Genomic DNA, 18,695 nt, shown 5'->3' on the forward strand with positions numbered 1-18,695 from the left:
ACGGGCACGGCGCGGCGGTGCAGGCCACGGGACAAAGGACTCAGTTTTCCAATACAATCTTTGGAATGAGCCCATACTACCCCGTAGAAGATAACAGGAAAAGTAGCGATGCACATCGGCAACTTTGTCCCGTCCCGTACATTAAGAAACGTACGAATTTCGCCTATGTTTGACCCTGACGGGATTTAAACCTGAGTCTGTGGTTAAAATTAATGTCGTTTTCGCCATCAGCACCCTTAAGGCGATTGCCCCCCTAATTTCAAGTCATCGGATTGGGCTCAAATTTGGTACACTTGTTTGGAACACAATCATGATGCACTCCCTAAATTTTTATTTAGGTGGTTCAATTTTGAACCATGATTTTGAACCTTCAAAAGTACGAAATTTAGGTCTACTCTTGCAACGTTCACGGCCGAAGGAAGAGACTTAGATCAAATCTGACTACGGATTCTAAAAGATAAAATGTGTGCCTATTCAATGGTTTCCAGCTAAAAGTGGTGCGCAAATATTTTTTGGTCCAAAAAGGCCACCGAAAATGGTAAACTCCAAATTTTAGCGACATGATCACAAAAGTTTTGGAAAGTCAGGAAACCATTGAACGCGCCTCTCTATCCCCTTTACAAATCTGCCTTCCGATTTGTTCTGCTGTTCGTACTTTTTGAGAGAACGTTGCAAGAAAACATGACGACTTCGCCGTTCTTTTCCTCCTTTTGAATTTGGCGGTCGTCTGGCAGCGCTCTGGAAGGTGGCGCGGTGGCAGGTATTGTAACTCCGTGCAGGCCGGTCGGTGCGGCGCGACGCATTTATGATTGACAGCTGACCTGCAGCCGGGCATTGTCTGTGCCGCCTCCCCCCTCCCCCGCTCCCCCCGCGCTAAGCCGGAGCAGCAGACGAGGACCTGCCCAGCGAGCCGGGCCGCCTCGGAGTCCCATCCAGCCAGGCCACGAACGAGCTCCCCACGATTTGAACGCGTGGCACTGGCCAGAATTTGGCGAAAAGGGCCGCGTTAGGGGAAAGGGGCGTCACACCCTGGCAAAAAGGCGCATATTAAATTTAATAAATAATTAATTTGTAATTAATTAATTTTTTATTAGAGTTGACTTTAATTAAATTTTGTTAAATGCTAATTAAATCTTGTTAGTGGCCAAGAATAGAGCTATCTATGAACACGAATAGACTAATTAATAGGTCAGGCTGAAATGAAATTTAATTATTTTTAATATGTAAATAATAAGTTTTAATTATATTTAATTAAATTTATAAGCGCTAATTAGAGCTTTATTAAGCTGTAGTTTAATTAAAACACATATGATTTAATTAAATCCCTACCCACGTTAATGAAAATGTTGCATACCAGTAAGATAATAAGTGTTTAAATCTGTTATTTGAGTGTGAGACGGCATTCTCCATGGCCGACCCATTCTCCAACACTTGTGTGTCAGAGGCAAGTCTAAAAATCACATCACACTTCCTTGAGCGCGATGGAGGAGAGTGAATAGCCTGCGCGACTAGTGCATGTGGCGATGTGAGTCAACACCGCGAGCTAAGGGACTAAAGTAGACCTCAGCGCCATCTAGCGGCGGACAGACTTTTACTAAACTTAATTAAATCTTGCAGGGGATAACACCAAGTTCCTTAACATATGGCAACACCTACTTACTCGAGAGAGGATTTAACGACGAATATGACTCGACACTCTTGTTTGTCACCGGACTTTTCAAAGAAACCTTTGGCGAAATCACACTTAACATTAACTACATAAAGTCTTTATTAAAAATGATAATAAAAGCTAATAAATGTTTATTAAACCCTCTTTGTTAACAAGTTTTAATCAACATTTAAAACCTTTTATAAACGGTACTTGTTAAAATTAATTAAAGTCAATAAGCACCCGTGATAAAATTAATTAAAACACAGCCCCTAATAAAAAATTAATTAAGAATTTATCAAAATTTATTAAATGTTAATAAAAGTTTTTTACGAGGGCATTTCATCTAAGCTGTCAGATGCGAGGATTTAAAGGTCGTAGGGGTAATTTTAACTCCGATTGCAATTCGTTGTTGAACTGGTATCAAAATGACCGGAAAAGGAAAAGGAAATTGTTAGTACCCAACCGCCACAACTCAGAACTCACATTCAAATTTTAAATTTTGAAACTGGTGCGCGTCGGACTCCAGGGTGAGCCGCGCGCCTTGCCAGTCGGCCGCTGCTTCCCCCTCCATGCCCGCCTCGGCCGTCTCGCTTGCACTGTGCGGGTGAGACAGAGACGGACAATGACATCTGCTGGAGCGCACGACGTGGCCCGGGCTGCACCGGCCGCGCCGCACTGTCGCCGCACTGTCTGGCCATCGACACTGCCAAAACGCACCGCGCTGTCCGTCACTGGCCAGAATGCACGGCAAGTATGGGGCTTTCCACCCAGAACGAGGACCTTTTTATTTTTTGGAAGTACCTGACTGTGGTGCCATCTCTCGGGAAAAGGCTACACTATCTGAACGAAAATGCATGGAGTATTCGCGAAAAAGACTCTCTGTCAATACACGAAATAAGTTCCTTTAGCCGTAGCCGGGGACCGGTAGGGGGGCAAGCGCCTTAAAAACATCAGAAACAATGCAAAAACTCGAATAAAAAGAATGTTAAAAAATACCCCGCTGGGATTGGAACCCAGGTCCGAACTTCTCCGATTCGCTCGAAACTGGCACCATTGTTTTTTTTTTCTCGTCGCCCCGATTCCAAAAATACCCCTACATGCCCTCCTAGCTGCACCTGAGGCTGCATCCGTTGCCGAGATCCTCCTCGAAGTTTTTTTTAAAAAAGGGTCTGAACGCAAACCAAAATGGAACTCGGCCGGGGAGGGCACGGGGGACACTTAACTAGAGGAGATGCCACCCCAGATCGCACCTCCGCCCGCCCGCACTGTTAAAAAAAAATTCTGAAAATTCAGACTAAATGAACTGAAGAAAATTTCGCAAAAGGCACTCCTAATTTTCAGACCAACTTTTTCAGAAACACGCGGTCTGAAAATTCAGACCTGTGAATTCAGACCACTAGTCTGAATATGTATTAAGACCTCAAGTCTGAATTGGTATTAAGACCGCTGGACTCTGAAATTTAGGAATTTGGTGAGCTTAAAATTGAGATGTCTTATTTCTTAAAAAAGGTCTTCCTGGTCTGAATTTGCTTTCAGCAGTTCACTCCCATACCCCTCGCCTCCCTCTTTGTGCGCAGTGCGGGCGAGGTAATAAAGTTGATCCAACCAATGCTTTAAGAAGGATGAAAATTGCTGTGGTTAGTAAAAGTCAATTTTGTAACCTTAAGGATACTGTCAAGTAAAACTTGCATGTCCTAGAAATATTTGTCTTAGGAAGTTCATTTTCTGGTCAAAATTCCACCACTATTAGATGAATTTATTCTCAAAGTTGGGGACTCCAACTCAAATTAGTTTCTGAGTTATGGAGGTTTACGTAAACTTTTAGTCGTTTCCTCCAAATTCTTCTCACGACAAAGGATTAGCTACCCAGTCTTCAGATTCTGGCAGCTATGTCTATTTTTGCATATGAAAAAGATAGTGTTGTCAAATTTGAAAATAAAAGTCCAGAAGAGGCTGTAAAAGATAACTTACCATGCCCACTTCTATTTTTCTTCAAATTTAAAAGATTTTGCCTTATTATTGGTTTTTGGCTTTTCAGGAAAACTTAGGGAGATATTTTTTAAAAAAAGCAACACCATCTATTTCTTTTGCAAAAATAGATTTAATTACAAGTATATGAAGACTGGGTAGCTAATCCTTTGTTGTGAGGAGAATTTGAGAGAAACGACTCAAAGTTAACGTAAACATCCATAACTCAGAAACTAAAATGAGGTGGTGTACAACTCTTAGTGCATGAGTTAATGCAATTGAAAGGAACTTTACTCCAGGAATTGAGATATCTGGACAAGTATCTTAAAAAAAGTTATAAAGTCACCACTCTAAAAAAAATGCTTCTTAAATTTCATAATCTGGATTTGAAGTTATTTGTAGAACAATGGATCTTAAATTTCATATCCAAAAAGTTCTTAAATTTCATAACTTGCTGTTCTAAACTTTCAGAAGTGGTTTATGAAATGTAAGAACTAGTTTATTAATTTTTTAGAATCAATTGGTTTTGAAAATTCACATTTGGTTCTGAATCTCTACAACCAATATTATGAAACATGATAATAGTTTCATTACTGCCCACAAGATGTATAAATAAAAAATAATAATAAATAAAACCTTTATCCCTTTCTTAATGAATATGTTACAAATGATGAAATCTAAGAAAGGTATGATTTCTTTTCACACTCAGTATTATCGCAAATCGTTGCAGCTGGCCAACGGAAATAAGCATTGTACTGTAGTGCAGTCGACGCTGTTAACAGTCAGAGGCGCAGCAGTGCATAAGATCCAGATGCACTTTAGGGAAACTCGGTCGACACGCAGAAACTACTTTGGGGACGAGGATGAAAGAGGAGAAGCGAATTGATATAATACGCCACCCACACGTTCATCGCCCGTCCCTACAGTTAAGAAGATGGAATAACAGCACTCAGTAACACCGCTTTTGGCGAAAACACGTCCTTTTTCCGAGGGTCGCCAAAATAGCTTGTAACTCTTGAACACGAGTGGTGGCTGTTCGGCACCACAAGCAACACTTTAACTGCACTCTACGCACCACGCGCACTAACGGTACAGCGAAACAAAATTGATGACGCGAATTTGCGGTGACGCGGACGCGAACTGGATACGATGTGCACAGCACTGGAGACAAAGACACACTAAAAGTGACGCAGTGTCGCCGAAATCCCGTGTGGCCGAGGGATTACGCGACCCCTCGCCGGGCACAGGTAGCTTCGGCCGGCCGGCCGGCGAGCGGTGATTTTCCGTGGAGGCAGCGCTGCCGACTCGGCACCCTACGGCTCGGCTCGGGGCGGCTCGGCTCGGCCGGCTCGGCTCGGCTCGGCTCGGCTCGGCTCGGCTCGGCCGGCTCGGCTCGGCTCGGCCCGGAGGACGGTGGCCGGTCAGGCATTGCAAGGGACGCGATTTGCAGCCTCTTGGGAAATACTACACACAAATTTTGAACATGCATTAACTGGAGCATGCCTGCAAGTACGCTCCAACAAGCGCATGCCCGCCAAGCATGCACTAACTAGTGCATCATGCCATGTACACGCGAACTGAAGCAGACAGCTCTCCATACCTCTCATTAATGTAATAACTGTATGCACTAAAAAGTAGTAGGCATACGCTAGCAAAAGCGTGCTTGCTCCAGTTAGTGCATAAAATGTACGTTTTTCAGTTTGTAGACCGCCCCTAGGACCCCTACCTTAGCGGTTCGGAAAATGTTAACACATGCCGATAAAAATGAAAACTTCACCTCTTTATTAATTTAACCATGAATAAAGGACTAGGCAGCAGGACTAAACGGTTAAAAATTTCAGAACCTTGCTCTAAAATCGGCTAGCGTTATAAACTTTCAAAGCGAAAATCTAGATTTTAAGAACCGGAGTTATAAGTCACTCTGTTCTAAAAGTTTATAACCAGTTAATCTTAAAATCCATAACCCAAATCTTAGGTTTCATAACACGATCTTAAATTTCATACGAAGGTTATAAAAATTGAGGTTTAGAACGTGATTATGAAATTTTAGACTCCTTTGGATATGAAATTTCATAATTTTTTTTAGAGTGACTTTGGTCACTTAAGTCATCATAACCATAAATTTCTTTGCTTATCATCGCAAAATCAACTTAAACCTTGGTAGTAACAAACTCACTGTGGCAAGCATACATCCAACACGCACCGGTGCACACGAAGTGAACGTATCAGATTCGTCCAACCAGAAGTTTGAACTAATATCCGATGAAGGTACTTTGGGGACGAGTGTGAACGGGGAGAGGCGAATAACTTAGAACACCTCTCGCCCTCTCACCGCCCGCCCCTTCAGTTTCGGGAGATGCGCACAGCGAGCGCAGTCACTACAGCGTCAAGAAGGGTCATCAGCAGAAAACACTTCGAACTAAAATGCACTTCTTTCCGTCGATTACTTCAGCGCGCCGAGCGAGTGGACCTGACGCAAGTAATACGCGATGTGTGCACCTTGGAAGACTGCTGGAGACTGACGTTTTGCGTGCGCCGTGCAGGGCGCCGGGCCCGGGCCGGGTCGGCCAAAACTTTCCGAGTTGCCGACGGATTAACGCTCCCCTCCTTGCCGAGCCAATCAGAGGGCGCCTCCAGCCGGCCCTGCCTCGCCGGACTTTCCGAGAATGCACCGGCAGTCCTGAGTCCGCCACACTGGGCTCGGCTCGGAGCTCGGCCCTGCTCGGTGCCGAACGGACTCAGCCGGGCAAGTCCGAGACAAATTAGATCGCTTTCGGGCCTACTACCTTAGCTGGTCAAGGTGCTCCCAGAGCACTATAAAGAGGGCTACTCTGGGGCTCAAGGTGCTTCGTAAGGGGCAGTCCGATTAAGGCAGCGTATGTGGAGAGAGAGGGCGGGAGTCAGACGAGTCGGGCAGAAAATTAAGACCGGACGCTGAATTCTACTTTCAGACTCGCGGGGAAAATTATTAAACCTTGCCAAGTCTGAATTTTCAGACCACCGCGTCTGAAATTGTTTTCAGACCACAAGGTCCGTATTTTTAGACCTGCGGTCCAAATATTCGGACTCCAGTCTGAAAACGAGATTCAGACGGACAAGTCTGACACTTTCGGTCTGAATTTTCAGAATTTTTTTAACAGTGCGCCGACTGACAGGGGCACGCCCGCGCGCAAGGCTCTATGCAGATTGCATAGCAACGATTTGTCCTGGGATCAGTGGGTCACCTGGCTCATAGTGTGCACGGTATGTATTCTCGAGGCAACAACTGAGCGATTCTCACGTTTCGGGGTAGTTTCGTTTCTTCTGACTCCTGTGCCCAAACGAGCGCAGATATCGACATGGGGTTTGTTTCTGATGTTAGGGGGGGCCATTGCCCACTAAACGCACACATTTCGAAAAGTTCACGTTCGTTGGATTGGTCTACGTAGCGTTTAGAATACCCCAAATGTAACTTCCGTGATTGTCCAAAGAGAACATACTCGAACTTCCCGCCCCCAGTGTGGCGGTGGGGTTCGAAAATGCTGCCAACTGTCGATGGGGATTCGAAGCTTGGCATGTCTCGAGCTGATTTCAACCGAAGACCAATACGCCAGACTTCTTTCAAAGGTACTTATGCTGTAACGAAAAATGTCCTCCGTATATTCAATTTCACTACACAAATTTCGAAAAGGCAGCTCTGGACTTCTCCCCAAGCCAAACTTTTAACTTTCCATACCACAAGCCATCAAAGTGGAGTCCCTGGGATATAATTGCATGGGTCGCGGAAATCTAAGATGCTGTACACGGTCTCAAAGCGGGCTAGAGCATTATAAAATGGCGTGTATCAACAATTACCTGTAACTTCCGTGGCACCCTTTACCCAATGTTGCAGCAGCACTAGGTGAAAAAATTTTCCGCTTTAATGTCGGGCTCAGAGTATCATTTGACCCTGGAACGACTTTTAAGCCACAGCAAGCCCGAGTCAGCCGTTAAAGCCGATTTTCACACTTTGTAACTTCCGTGATAACGTAATTTCCGTGATCAAAACACCCACTAAAACGTATGGGAATACCTTATGGCTCATGTTTTTAGGAAGGTAGTACAAGGTCTTTACTATAAATACCATTGCCATAACTCTAGTATCATCCAGGACCCCAATAATCAGAAAAACTGAATTGGATATTTCTCACTTTCGGCAAATCAGAGACGCCAAAACTACCCCGAAACGTGAGAATCGCTCAACTATTTAAATTTCATTACCCCAAAATTTGAGGCTCAAATACAGCCGTTAAACATGTTGTAATCATAATTTGACGAACAATCTCTAATACGCTGTTAAACGCTTGGGGCTGTAACTATCTCCAAGTAACGGTTTCTCTCTAACACTAATGTGAGACACTGTAAATACTATTAAGTACTACTTGCAATCCTTACTCGTGATTATGTCGACATTAACCCCAACATCGTCGGCTAAAGACGACAATCACCGTGCAGGTTCGGATAATGTTACACTCTCTGCACGTTATTGACTTTTTGCTCATATTGTCAGTACTTATGCAAGTAATTTGAGCAACCATAACACGTACTTTTCGTTTTATAGAGGACTACTTAGGAAATATAAAATAATGTACTGGGAATTCCGTTCTGTACACTGCAGGAAATAACCACAACAAAAGTACACAAATTTCTGGCAAATTTTTTATCAGGTTTTTATTGTACTTTCTAAGTACAACAATTGTTGTACAAAGTACAATGGAACCGGCATGACGAGTGCTGGGCAGTCCCGGCCTCGTTGTGGTTTGTACAATTCTCGTTGTACTTTCTACAATCCCTGTTGTACTTTCATTGTACAGTTTTTGTTGTACATTTGTTGTACTATTCACACTTTTTCTTGCAGTGTACATAATTTTACAAAGGAAATGATTCATACTTACTTAGGAAATACTAGGCATTATTGCTGTTTATACGAATACGTAATAAATGAGGAAAAAGTCAGAAACGTGCTGAGAGTGTATCAATAATCTGTGCCATGGCACTGTGGCTGGCACAGTGGTATTGTTGTGATACTCGTTGCTGGGGTGCCGCCACTCACTTCCGGAATACTTTCCCAATACTACATTTAGGCAATTTCGAATCACAATCGACCTCCCGTATCCCGACCAAGACAAATTCTACGAAAAATCGAACGAAGTTTTAAATTCTAAGCGGGCGGACAAAAGTTCTTTCCTCACCGAAGAAAAATACACCGAAATTGTGAAAGAAGTGGCGACTGGCAAAATGTGCTGTAATCAACATGGCGGGGAAGGACACCCTAATTCTACCGATGGCTGGAATCACTGCAAAGCCAAAGGCAATACTTTTGGTACCTTTTTTGGCGATACAATTGAGTATCGCCAATAAACGGCCTTACGGAAAGGTATTGCCTTCAAACCGGCGATACACAAAAGTATCGCCAAAATTTGGCGATACTTCGGAGTATTGCCACGATCGAGGGGTCGACAACTACCTCGAGCCGTGTACGAGGTGGTATATATTACCGGTAATATAAGTAATATAGGGTAATATAAGGTAATATACGGAAATAAAACAACGGTAATATATGATAAAAGAAGATGAGAACGTGACACAGTATCCTTGACTAAGGCTAAAATCAGGAGTTCTGGCTAGAATTTTGGTATTATGCAGACCTTACCCTCGTTTCATGACAGCGCCCCCTGTCAGATAAAAGGTATGCAACCCGATGCAACCTATCTGACAAAAGTATGGCGCGTAGCTTCAAGTCAGATTGAACACGGACATCAAATCCGAATTTCTTCCTGTCGCAAGGAGAAGCCTAATAGCTTTAACACCTTGATACCAAGGTTCAGTACGGCAAGTTTAACGTTAGTTTAGGTTAGAAACAAGCAAATCACAGAAATATGTGGTAATATAGTGGTAATATAGTGGTAATATAGAGGTAATATACGGTAATATAGGGTAATATACGGTAATATACGGTAATATAAGGTAATTTAGAGGTAATATAAGCTCTGCGTATGAGGTAATATGGGAGTTGTCGACCCCTCGGCCACGATTTGGCATTTAACGTTGAACAAATCAAGGGGACAAGTCCTTAGTTCAATGCCGCGGTTTTGGCAATACCCAAGGGTATCACCAAATTTTGGCGATACTTCTGTGTATCGCCGTTCAGAGGGCAATACATTTCCGTAATGCCGTTTGTGGGCGATACTCAATTGTAACACCAAAAAATGTACTTAAGTATCGCCTTTGCATTTGCAGTGAACGCGCGACAAGATAATACGGTACGTCAAAAACGAAGACCTCTACCGAGAGCTGTACGAGATCCAAAAGGCTAGCGGCCACGGCGAGTGGAACAAGATGGCAGAAGAAAACTGCTGAGACAGGCAGATAGGAAGTTAGCTAAATCCAACAGCAGCATTCCACCAGTGTCTGTTGGCGACAGTCTTTATCCCCGTTCCAGACGTGGACAGGGCCAAGGGAAATCCCAAAAATATTATAGCCGTTGTCACTGAGGTCACGGACGACGACCTATACCGAGTTGGCAACAGTGACGGCACCATCGAGGGACTCATGGCTAGAAATCAGTTCACTAAGGCTCCGGAAAACATATTGGACATAGATAAAGTTCCACTCCAAACCTGTCTACTAAGTACACACTTCCAAATGCAACCTTGCAAGTACACACTTACAAACGTATGCTTGACGCCGTATAACTCCATGCGTGAAGCATGCGTTTGTAAGTGTATACTTGCAAGCATGCATTTATAAGTGTGTACTTAGTAGGCAGTTAGGTTTGTAGTGAAGTGACATCAAAACATCACTTCGCCGACTGGCAGGCTGTGGCGGACCTCAGGGGGTGCAGGGAGTCCAAAAATGCAATTGCTTGCAGAAATGTTTGAACAACCGGTGCGGCTGCCGAGCTGCCGGCCGTCCCAGACAAAAAGATTTCGCGCCCGTTACGGGCACAGCCTGAGCAAATCTGGGCACAGCACGGGCAGGTACGGGCGCATCATCCGAAGGCGGGTCGAGGCTCGAACCCGTATGCGGGCAAATGCGGGCAAGTACGGGCAGACGCGGGCGGATGCGGGCAGGCACGGACACAGATGCGGCTACATCCGGAGCGCCTTGAGGTTTGTGCCCGAGACCCATTCGTGGACGAGCTCGGAAAAGCTAAACACGAGTAATAGAAGCCTGGAGCAGTGCGTGGAGCACTGGAAGATATGAACCATCTCGTGCCGGGTGAGCATGGAGGTAGTTTGGGTTGCCTAAGCAAGCCGTATCACCCGGTACCTAAGGCAACCCAAACTACCTCCAGGCTCACCCGGCACGAGATGGTTCATATCTTCCAGTGCTGCACGCACTGCTCCGGGCTTCTATTACTCGTGTTTAGCTTTTCCGAGCTCGTCCACAAATGGGTTTCGGGCACAAACCTCAAGGCGCTCCGGATCCAGTCGCATTTGCCCGTATGTGCCCGCGATGCCATCACAGCAACCCGTGCTCAAATAAGTGATGTTAACAGCCCTCTACCACCTTCACACATACCATTGACAACATTATCGGAAACTTGTGCGGCAAATGTCATCATCAACCTATTATAATGTCGTCATTTTAAAACTCCGGAAGACATTCCCCGGACAATGTCAACACTGACCGGCGATTGTCCACATGAACCGACTGTCGACATTAACCGTAACACATGCATACATTTAGACCTGTGCAGAACATAAAGAAGTGTACCCCACCTTGTTCTCGACTGCTTGCAGGTTGCGGTTAAGCTGCCTGAAGCGCTCCACCAAGGAAAGGCTGAGCACAATGACGAACAGATCCCCGAAGTTCCAGGCAACCGTGCAGAAAATGTTCATCAAGGGGACGAACGCCGCGTTCCACGGTCCATACTCTGCCACGGGTAGCATCTGAATGCAACGCATCGGTAAGGAGTAACGAAAAACACAACATGAACTCAGGAAAAGAGTGACCACTTCGTAGCTCGCAGTTTCCGAGTGCTATGTTTTATTATCATGGTCCACCACAATACTACACGTGACCTCACGTTGAATGGAATTGCCTTCGACTCAAACGTATCCGCACCACTGAGAACATTGTGGTTGTCACATTAAAACGGTTTCAAGTCTCCCGTTAAGGACATTGTTGTCACCCCCATCACTGGTAGACAAGAATGTACGAAACAGGTCTAGCCAATAATTGGCCTGGAACGTCTGTACTCTACAAACTCTATGCGTGTACAGATGCATACTTGGAAGTACACACCTATAGATGCGACAGATGCGTACTTAAGTGAGTACACATCTACAGATGCACACTTAGCTGAGTACACATCTACAGATTCATACTTGGCTGAGTACACACCTACAAACGCATACCTAACTCATCCAAGTATGCATCTGCAGACGTGTACTCATCTGAGTATGCATCTGTAGATGTGTACTCATTAAAGTATGCGTCTACAGACGCATACTTTAAACACACTTTAGTTTGTAGAGTACCTACCACAGCACGGACCTTCTGTACCCCTTTTCCGTACCCGATTGCATGAGTTCACATGGAACAAGGACGGATATTCTGTACAAAATTCTTCCGTACATGTTCCGTACAAATGTACGGTAATTTTTTGCAGTGATGCGATGTCAATACTAGCTTTAAAAAAAATGTTATCACATTGTGATGAAATTTCCCTTTAAGTACCGTGAAACGGGGTAACTTCGGACACTTTTGATAGGTTTTTTTGAAATTGGGAAAGTTGTGGTGCTGTCATGGACTTGAGGGTTAAAATGTATCATCCACCCACCTTTAGCTTCGTTTTGGCGCTTATTTCAAATATCTGCACCTCACCGTTTTTCCAGTGGAGGGTCCGAAGCAGTGTCCGAAATTACCCCGTGTTTTGGGGTAATTTCGGACACCCCTGGAAAAAACGACTTTTCGTTCTGATTTTGGTCCCAAAATCGATCACTGTCTCTTTCTAAAGTGCTAATATGATTATATGAGAAATTCGCAAGGGTTTAGATGTAAAGGTAAGGTAGGGGTGGTCATTCATACATAATTTGAAGTCATGTTTTTGCACTCATATGTAGTTCGATTTCAGGAATAGTGGGTGGAACTAGTAGATCCATTTAGAACGCTTCTATTTTTTAATTTTTGACCGATTAGCTTTCATAGGCAACTCGGGCGGGCCATACTTTATTGCGCGAAAGTGAATCTTAAATCTTCCTCTACAAGATTACATACGATCACATACATGCATATGAAGGGCAAGTAGTCGTGTCGTATGTACGGTTAGGAAGATACAGGGGCTCAGTGGACAGCTTTGCATTTCAATTGTAGTAAACTGGCGAGCTATGCAGCCATTCGCCAAGTCCAACTCTCATGTCACTTGAAAGAAAATTAATCGCAAAACAGTCGTTGACCTAAGGTAGGACATGCACATAAAACCAAGTATTATTGATGTAGCTTTGCCCCATTTTTATGAAATTCGAAGTTTACAAAGCAACCGCAGTAACAATTAGGGATTATCGTTGTTATTGGATTATCTTCAATTTTCAGAAGAGCTCTTCAGCTTCCACCACTCAAACCTTGCGAAATTGAAAGTGTTTCGGACATACCCACTCTCCCTGGCGTGACGTTTGTGTGTCCGAAATTACCCCGTAAAGTAACATTTTTTTAGTTTTGAGCCCATATAAACCTAGGTGATTGAAAATTTGCAGTAAGCTCTTAACATGATTGAATCGATAAACAATCACCTCATGAACCGGCCATGAACAGTTTCGGCTTGCCAGTCAAAGTTTTTACGCATAAAGCGAATTTAGGTAAAAATGGTTAAATACAAAAACCACTCTTTCTCCTGAAGTTTGCCCCTGATTTGGCCTCCGGGTGATTGATCAGATGGTTTTAAGTGTGGCCGATGCGATGCGCGCAACGGGACAAGCCTCGAAGTTGGCCGTTAGATGGGAGCATCATCGCCATGCTTCCGGGCAGAGTTGTCCGAAATTACACCGAGTGTCCGAAATTACCCCGTTTCACGGTAATGAAAATATCTTCTACTAGTTTTACGTGTGCGTCACCGTCACAAGTCACCCTCGTGCGTCACACTCAAACGAAAACCACACCAATTTTCAACACTTGGTCGAGGGACATGCTTTGCCGGTCGCCTACCACGCCAAAGTTGTTGATGCTGTAGCCGCGGATTAGTCCGGCGAAGCCAGTTTCCTCAAAACACGTCCAGGAGATGAACCCCGTTGCCATGACGTACAATGTGTGCTGCACTGGAAGACATAAGTACTGAACTTTTGACATATGGTTGCATCACACGTCCCGATGCGTCCCGAAAATGCCCTGAGCCACTATGCATGGGAGGGCATTGCCGGCATTGAAACTCACGTGCCATGCAAAATCATTGCACTAATTGGTGTAGAGAAAACTAGGATGGTCTCATACTGAGTTTTTCTTTAATAACTTATTGACGGTTGTGCGCATTACTACACTGTGGCAAAAAAGTACGGAAAATTCTGTTATTTTTTTTTTGCCAGGATTCTCCGTAACCCTCTTATCAATATTCTCCGTAGGCTCTTACAGTATTCTCCGTAGGGCCGTACAGAATTCTCTGTAAGTCCACACAGTCTTCTCCGTAGGACCTGGAAGACTGTATAGTCCTACGGAGATCACTGTAAGGTCCTACGGAGAATACTGTGCGGTCAACGGAAAATGCTGTAAGAGCCTTACAGAGAATATTGATAAGGGGGCTACGGAGGATTACCACAAGCTGTTTACGGAATTTTCCGTAGCTTTTTGCCACAGTGTAAGCGTATTGACATTTTTGTCCGTTTGACTAACATTATTATCAATTTCGTCGTAACAAATTCTTATCAAAACTATATTAATGCGCACAAACGTCGATGAATACTGATAAAATGTCGATTGAAAGATGAGAGTGTACAAATCCATGGCACCATGTGACACTAAACTTATACAGGGGTTGGAGTCTCAGTGTAGCCTGTTCGGTAGAAGACCGGATGGGCCTGAAAGGCTAGCAACAGCAATGACCCTCCTACCTGACGCCACCAGCAGGGTTGCGACCGTCAAGATGGTGATGTTCCTGCCCAGATGTCGCGGGTAGCCGTAGTCACGCATGTTGTATTCCATGCGAGCCCACGCCATCGCCAGGCCGGGCCACTGCGTGGCGAGCTGCAGAGACAACGCCATGGCGGACACCGAGACGCCGTAGAACGCCACCGACTCTGCAACAACCGCGAGCGGTTACTCATTCGTTACTTGGGTTGCACGCACCCACAATTCCCAAACTAAGCGGTGTTACGCCTGTTGCGCCGATCCGCGCCTGTGGCTTATTCAGTTAACGAGTCCGACATCCCACCGACTTACGACCGACGTAGGACCGACTTTGTACCGACTTTCAGCTGCCTCTCGTGGAGGGGGCAATCTTTATATATTCAAAGTAATGGGTATTTATGAGTTTTCACACTGAAGGGCGACCTTAAAAACAATCAATCCAAGTAAAAGGAAGTAAGCACCGAAAACAAGGATGGCAAAAACAGGAAATCCAGCGGGCGACCCCAGCTGAAAGTCGGCACGAAGTCGGTCCTACGTCGGTCGGAAGTCGGTGGGATATCGGAACTCGTTAACTGAATAAGCCACTGGCGGCGCCTTAGAATGTCGCGCTAAGCTGCCTTCGGCCTCTTACTCAGAAATTGAGACATCTGACACAAGTATTTTCAAAATGCCAAATAGCAACATTTTTCACTGTACAATAACTTTAATAGTGTGCAACTCTCTTCTGCTTGAAAGTGTGACACGCGGTTTGTCCCACCTTTGTAATCGTCGAACGCGTGGCACTGAACCAGAAATAGTATGGGCCCAATGAGCACTTGCAAGCGTGAGAAAACCCTGGTCCTCAAGAGGAAGCGCTAGTCATTTTGGTTCAGGGCAAACAGCACGAAACTACCCTACACTTGGATTAGCAGTGAAAGCAATGTACCAACCTATACCGTCGAAGGACAGGCCAGCACTGAGCACGCTGTAGACAGTGAGTAGCGTCAGGAAGCTTGTGGCCGTCAGCACAGTGACGGTGTAGAGGGCGCGGAAGGAGAGCCAGCGGAAGACAGGCAAGCGAGGCTGGCGGCGGGAGACGCCCACCACGGGCATCAGCCCGAAGCACTGCGCCGCCAGCAGTGGGAACAGCATGGCGCCGTGGAACGAGTCCCGGTGCGCCGAAGCCAGCGGCCACGACCCCGACTTGGGGCTGTGCATGGCATACACCGCACCCAACTTGCCCGTTTTAAAATACGAGTCCAGTTTCACTTCCTTTTTAGACATGGCTCGTGGAGTGAACTGAGCTAGACTGGTGAGAGTCCTGATTTGGACCTAATTGGACCTGATAAAGGAAAGTTCCGACCTGCTCCCGTACCTGCATCACCGGCTTTTCGCTTGTTCTTAATCCAACCAAAACATGCCAGAGTGGATGAAACCGTCGTCAAATTCGGAGTGGTAATCTGTGTACGACAACTGTCATATGCATCGTTTGTATATCTGCTGAAAACCAGACGTGACGTGTCGTTCTGGTTAGCAATCGGCGCTATTCGGAGCCCCTCGAACGCACCGAAAACAATGGTGATTTTCGGGGCTGAAACAGGGCCCTTCAAAATAGAACATAGAAGTGCGTTACAACTCGTATGAGGGGTTCTATTTGTCAATATTGTTTTTCTTACATATCCTTACGAAGATCTGGTCCAGTAACTACTTTGCAGTGCTGGTTAGGTGCGCATTCGCGACTAATAGGACACTGGGCGTGTTCTAGGAATGGACCGACGTTGTGGACTCAGTACACGCTTCAGCAGCTCTGTGAGCCCACATCTTCCCGCTGTTGCTACAACGATGCTTCCAGGGGGCTGCAACGCCAATAGCTGGTGTGGGAGTGATCCGCGAGACCACGCAAAACAAGGAAATCGGGGGGCCGAGGGGGCCCTAATGCTCAATGACGGTCGCTTTCCTTCAACCTCCGGTCACGCGGTCTTAGAAATAAAGGTTAAGGGGGGACCCTGGTGAAACTTTCAAGTAGGCTTCAAAATAATCCCAGAAAGTTGAAACTTTGCTTAATTATGAGGTTTATTATGGTGAGTTCCCAAAACAAAATTCAATCCAAAATGTTGAACGGTCTCTGAGAAAAGTGGCTTTTTAGTGTGTTTTAGAGCGTTGGGGAAAAATCTTCCTGCGTCTTTCATTGGGACGGAAAGTCTTGAAAATTTTTTTGGGTTATCCTTAAGATGTATAGAAGAGATTTTAGTGACGGAATCATCAAATTCAACTTCTGTCCTAAGATATCAGTTTTCAAATTTTAACATTAAAAAAAAATGATTTTTTTTCCCTTTTTTCAAGCTTTTAGGTGTGTTTTAAAAAAAGTAAGACTGATATCAAGATTCCGTCACTAAAATTTGTCGACAAGTCATCAATGAATAGAGTCCATGCAAGACGATTCATGTAGGTGTCAACCAGGAACGCAGGAAGTCTTTCTACGACAAAATTTTTTGTCGACTGAGCAAAGCTGTGAAGTTGAGCGTAGAAGCCAACGACAACTGATCTCAATGTTATTTCCTTCCAAATGATAAAGAAACTACCCACTTAGCTTAAAGGTGTTCAACCTGTTGAATCTGAAACCTTCTAAGCACATTTTTATCTATGAACTTTGGAAATACTATTTTTGTCAATTTTGGCGATTTTTTCACCAGGGTCCCCCCTTAATTTTGTGTATTAGGACATGTGGCACACCGATTCGTTGCACCGTATATTAATGGGGAGCAGTCAAGTAGTCCATTTTCAGAAGTTTTCCCGCCATTTCTAAATTTGAATTTTGGAGTTTTGACAATGGGTTCTTTCTAAGAGACTAGCAGTCTTATCATGATCTCATGTAGCCTACTGCACCGAAAAATGCCTTAACTTTAGGTTTGCTTTGAGAAATCGAAGTCATACGCGACGGTTTTCGAGAATTAAGGCCCCCCGATTGACAATGTACCGGTCTCGCGCATGGCCCCCAGCCTTGCCATCATGGTTGTTAACGCTAATTTGAAACTTAAGCGCGCTAACGCTAACGCTATTAGCGCTGTTCGAAAAATTTAGCGCGCTAAATCTGCCGCTAAGAGAAGTTTTAGCGCGCTAACGCTAACTAGCGAATTAGCGGCCCTAACGCTAAAAAGCGATTTAGCAGCCCTAACGCTATTAAGCGATGCTAACGCTAGAAAACTTTCTCAGGCTTAAAAGGCAGGCAAATAAAACAATTAATATGCAATGGCACAGTTAAATCAGTCTTAGTCCCCATATAAACAACTTATGTTTTCATTTATTCTTTATATATTTCAACTTGTATTCAGCTCTAATACTCTGAAGCTGAAACACGACGCCGGGTGGGCGAGCGGAGAGGGGGAATACGGGGAATACACCCGCCCGGCCCCGGGAAGCTCGCCCAGAGGGGAGAAAAAAGCGGGTATCTCGGCAAGAATCAAGTAAGCTTTGACCGGTTGCAAGAGCCGAATTAGCGTTAGCACCGCTAAATCGCTAAGGGGCATGTTAGCGTACTAACGCTAAAGCTAACGCCTCCCAAAATGTTTAGCGCCTAACGCTAATCGCTAAATTAGCGTTAGCGCGCTAAGTTAGCAACGCTAGTCGCTAAGTTAGCGTTAACAACCCTGCTTGCCATTAGCGTTGCTGCCCCCTGATGCTTCAATGTCCACTGTAGTTCCTCCCCTCCCATGCAGCCAGGTCGCGAGGGCGATACAGGTTGCCGCGTGACTAAGTGCGACTAAGCGTGACTAATAGCAGCGTAGGCGGCGAGAAATAGCACCCAAACGAGAGGCGTTGCTCCAGCACGCAACGAGCAAGCAGGTCGCTATTTCACGCCGCATGTGCCAAAGCGACATCCATTTTGGACGTGGAACAGGGAAAGCGGCAGATAGCAATCGATTCGCAGCATGTTCCGACGAACAACGGACGCTATCGGAAAAGTACACTTTCAGTGGTCTTCAGGATGTCGGCTGGAATGTTATGCTGGCAGCAGTCA

The 18,695-nt window shown here is 45.1% G+C and overlaps 1 protein-coding gene across 1 annotated transcript in view; it reads right to left on the reverse strand.

Moving 5' to 3' along the window:
• Positions 1–11,547, reverse strand: part of LOC117644071 (gustatory receptor for sugar taste 64f-like) — a 44,387-nt gene extending 32,840 nt beyond the window's left edge. The window contains exon 1 of the mRNA XM_034383256.1: positions 11,362–11,547. Coding sequence (XP_034239147.1) covers positions 11,362–11,547 — 186 coding nt within the window. The remainder of the gene's footprint in view (positions 1–11,361) is intronic.
• Positions 11,548–18,695: the final 7,148 nt, after the last annotated feature.

This window comes from Thrips palmi, unplaced genomic scaffold, assembly GCF_012932325.1.
Source record: "Thrips palmi isolate BJ-2018 unplaced genomic scaffold, TpBJ-2018v1 HiC_scaffold_17, whole genome shotgun sequence".
Taxonomy (NCBI): Eukaryota; Metazoa; Arthropoda; class Insecta; order Thysanoptera; family Thripidae; genus Thrips; species Thrips palmi.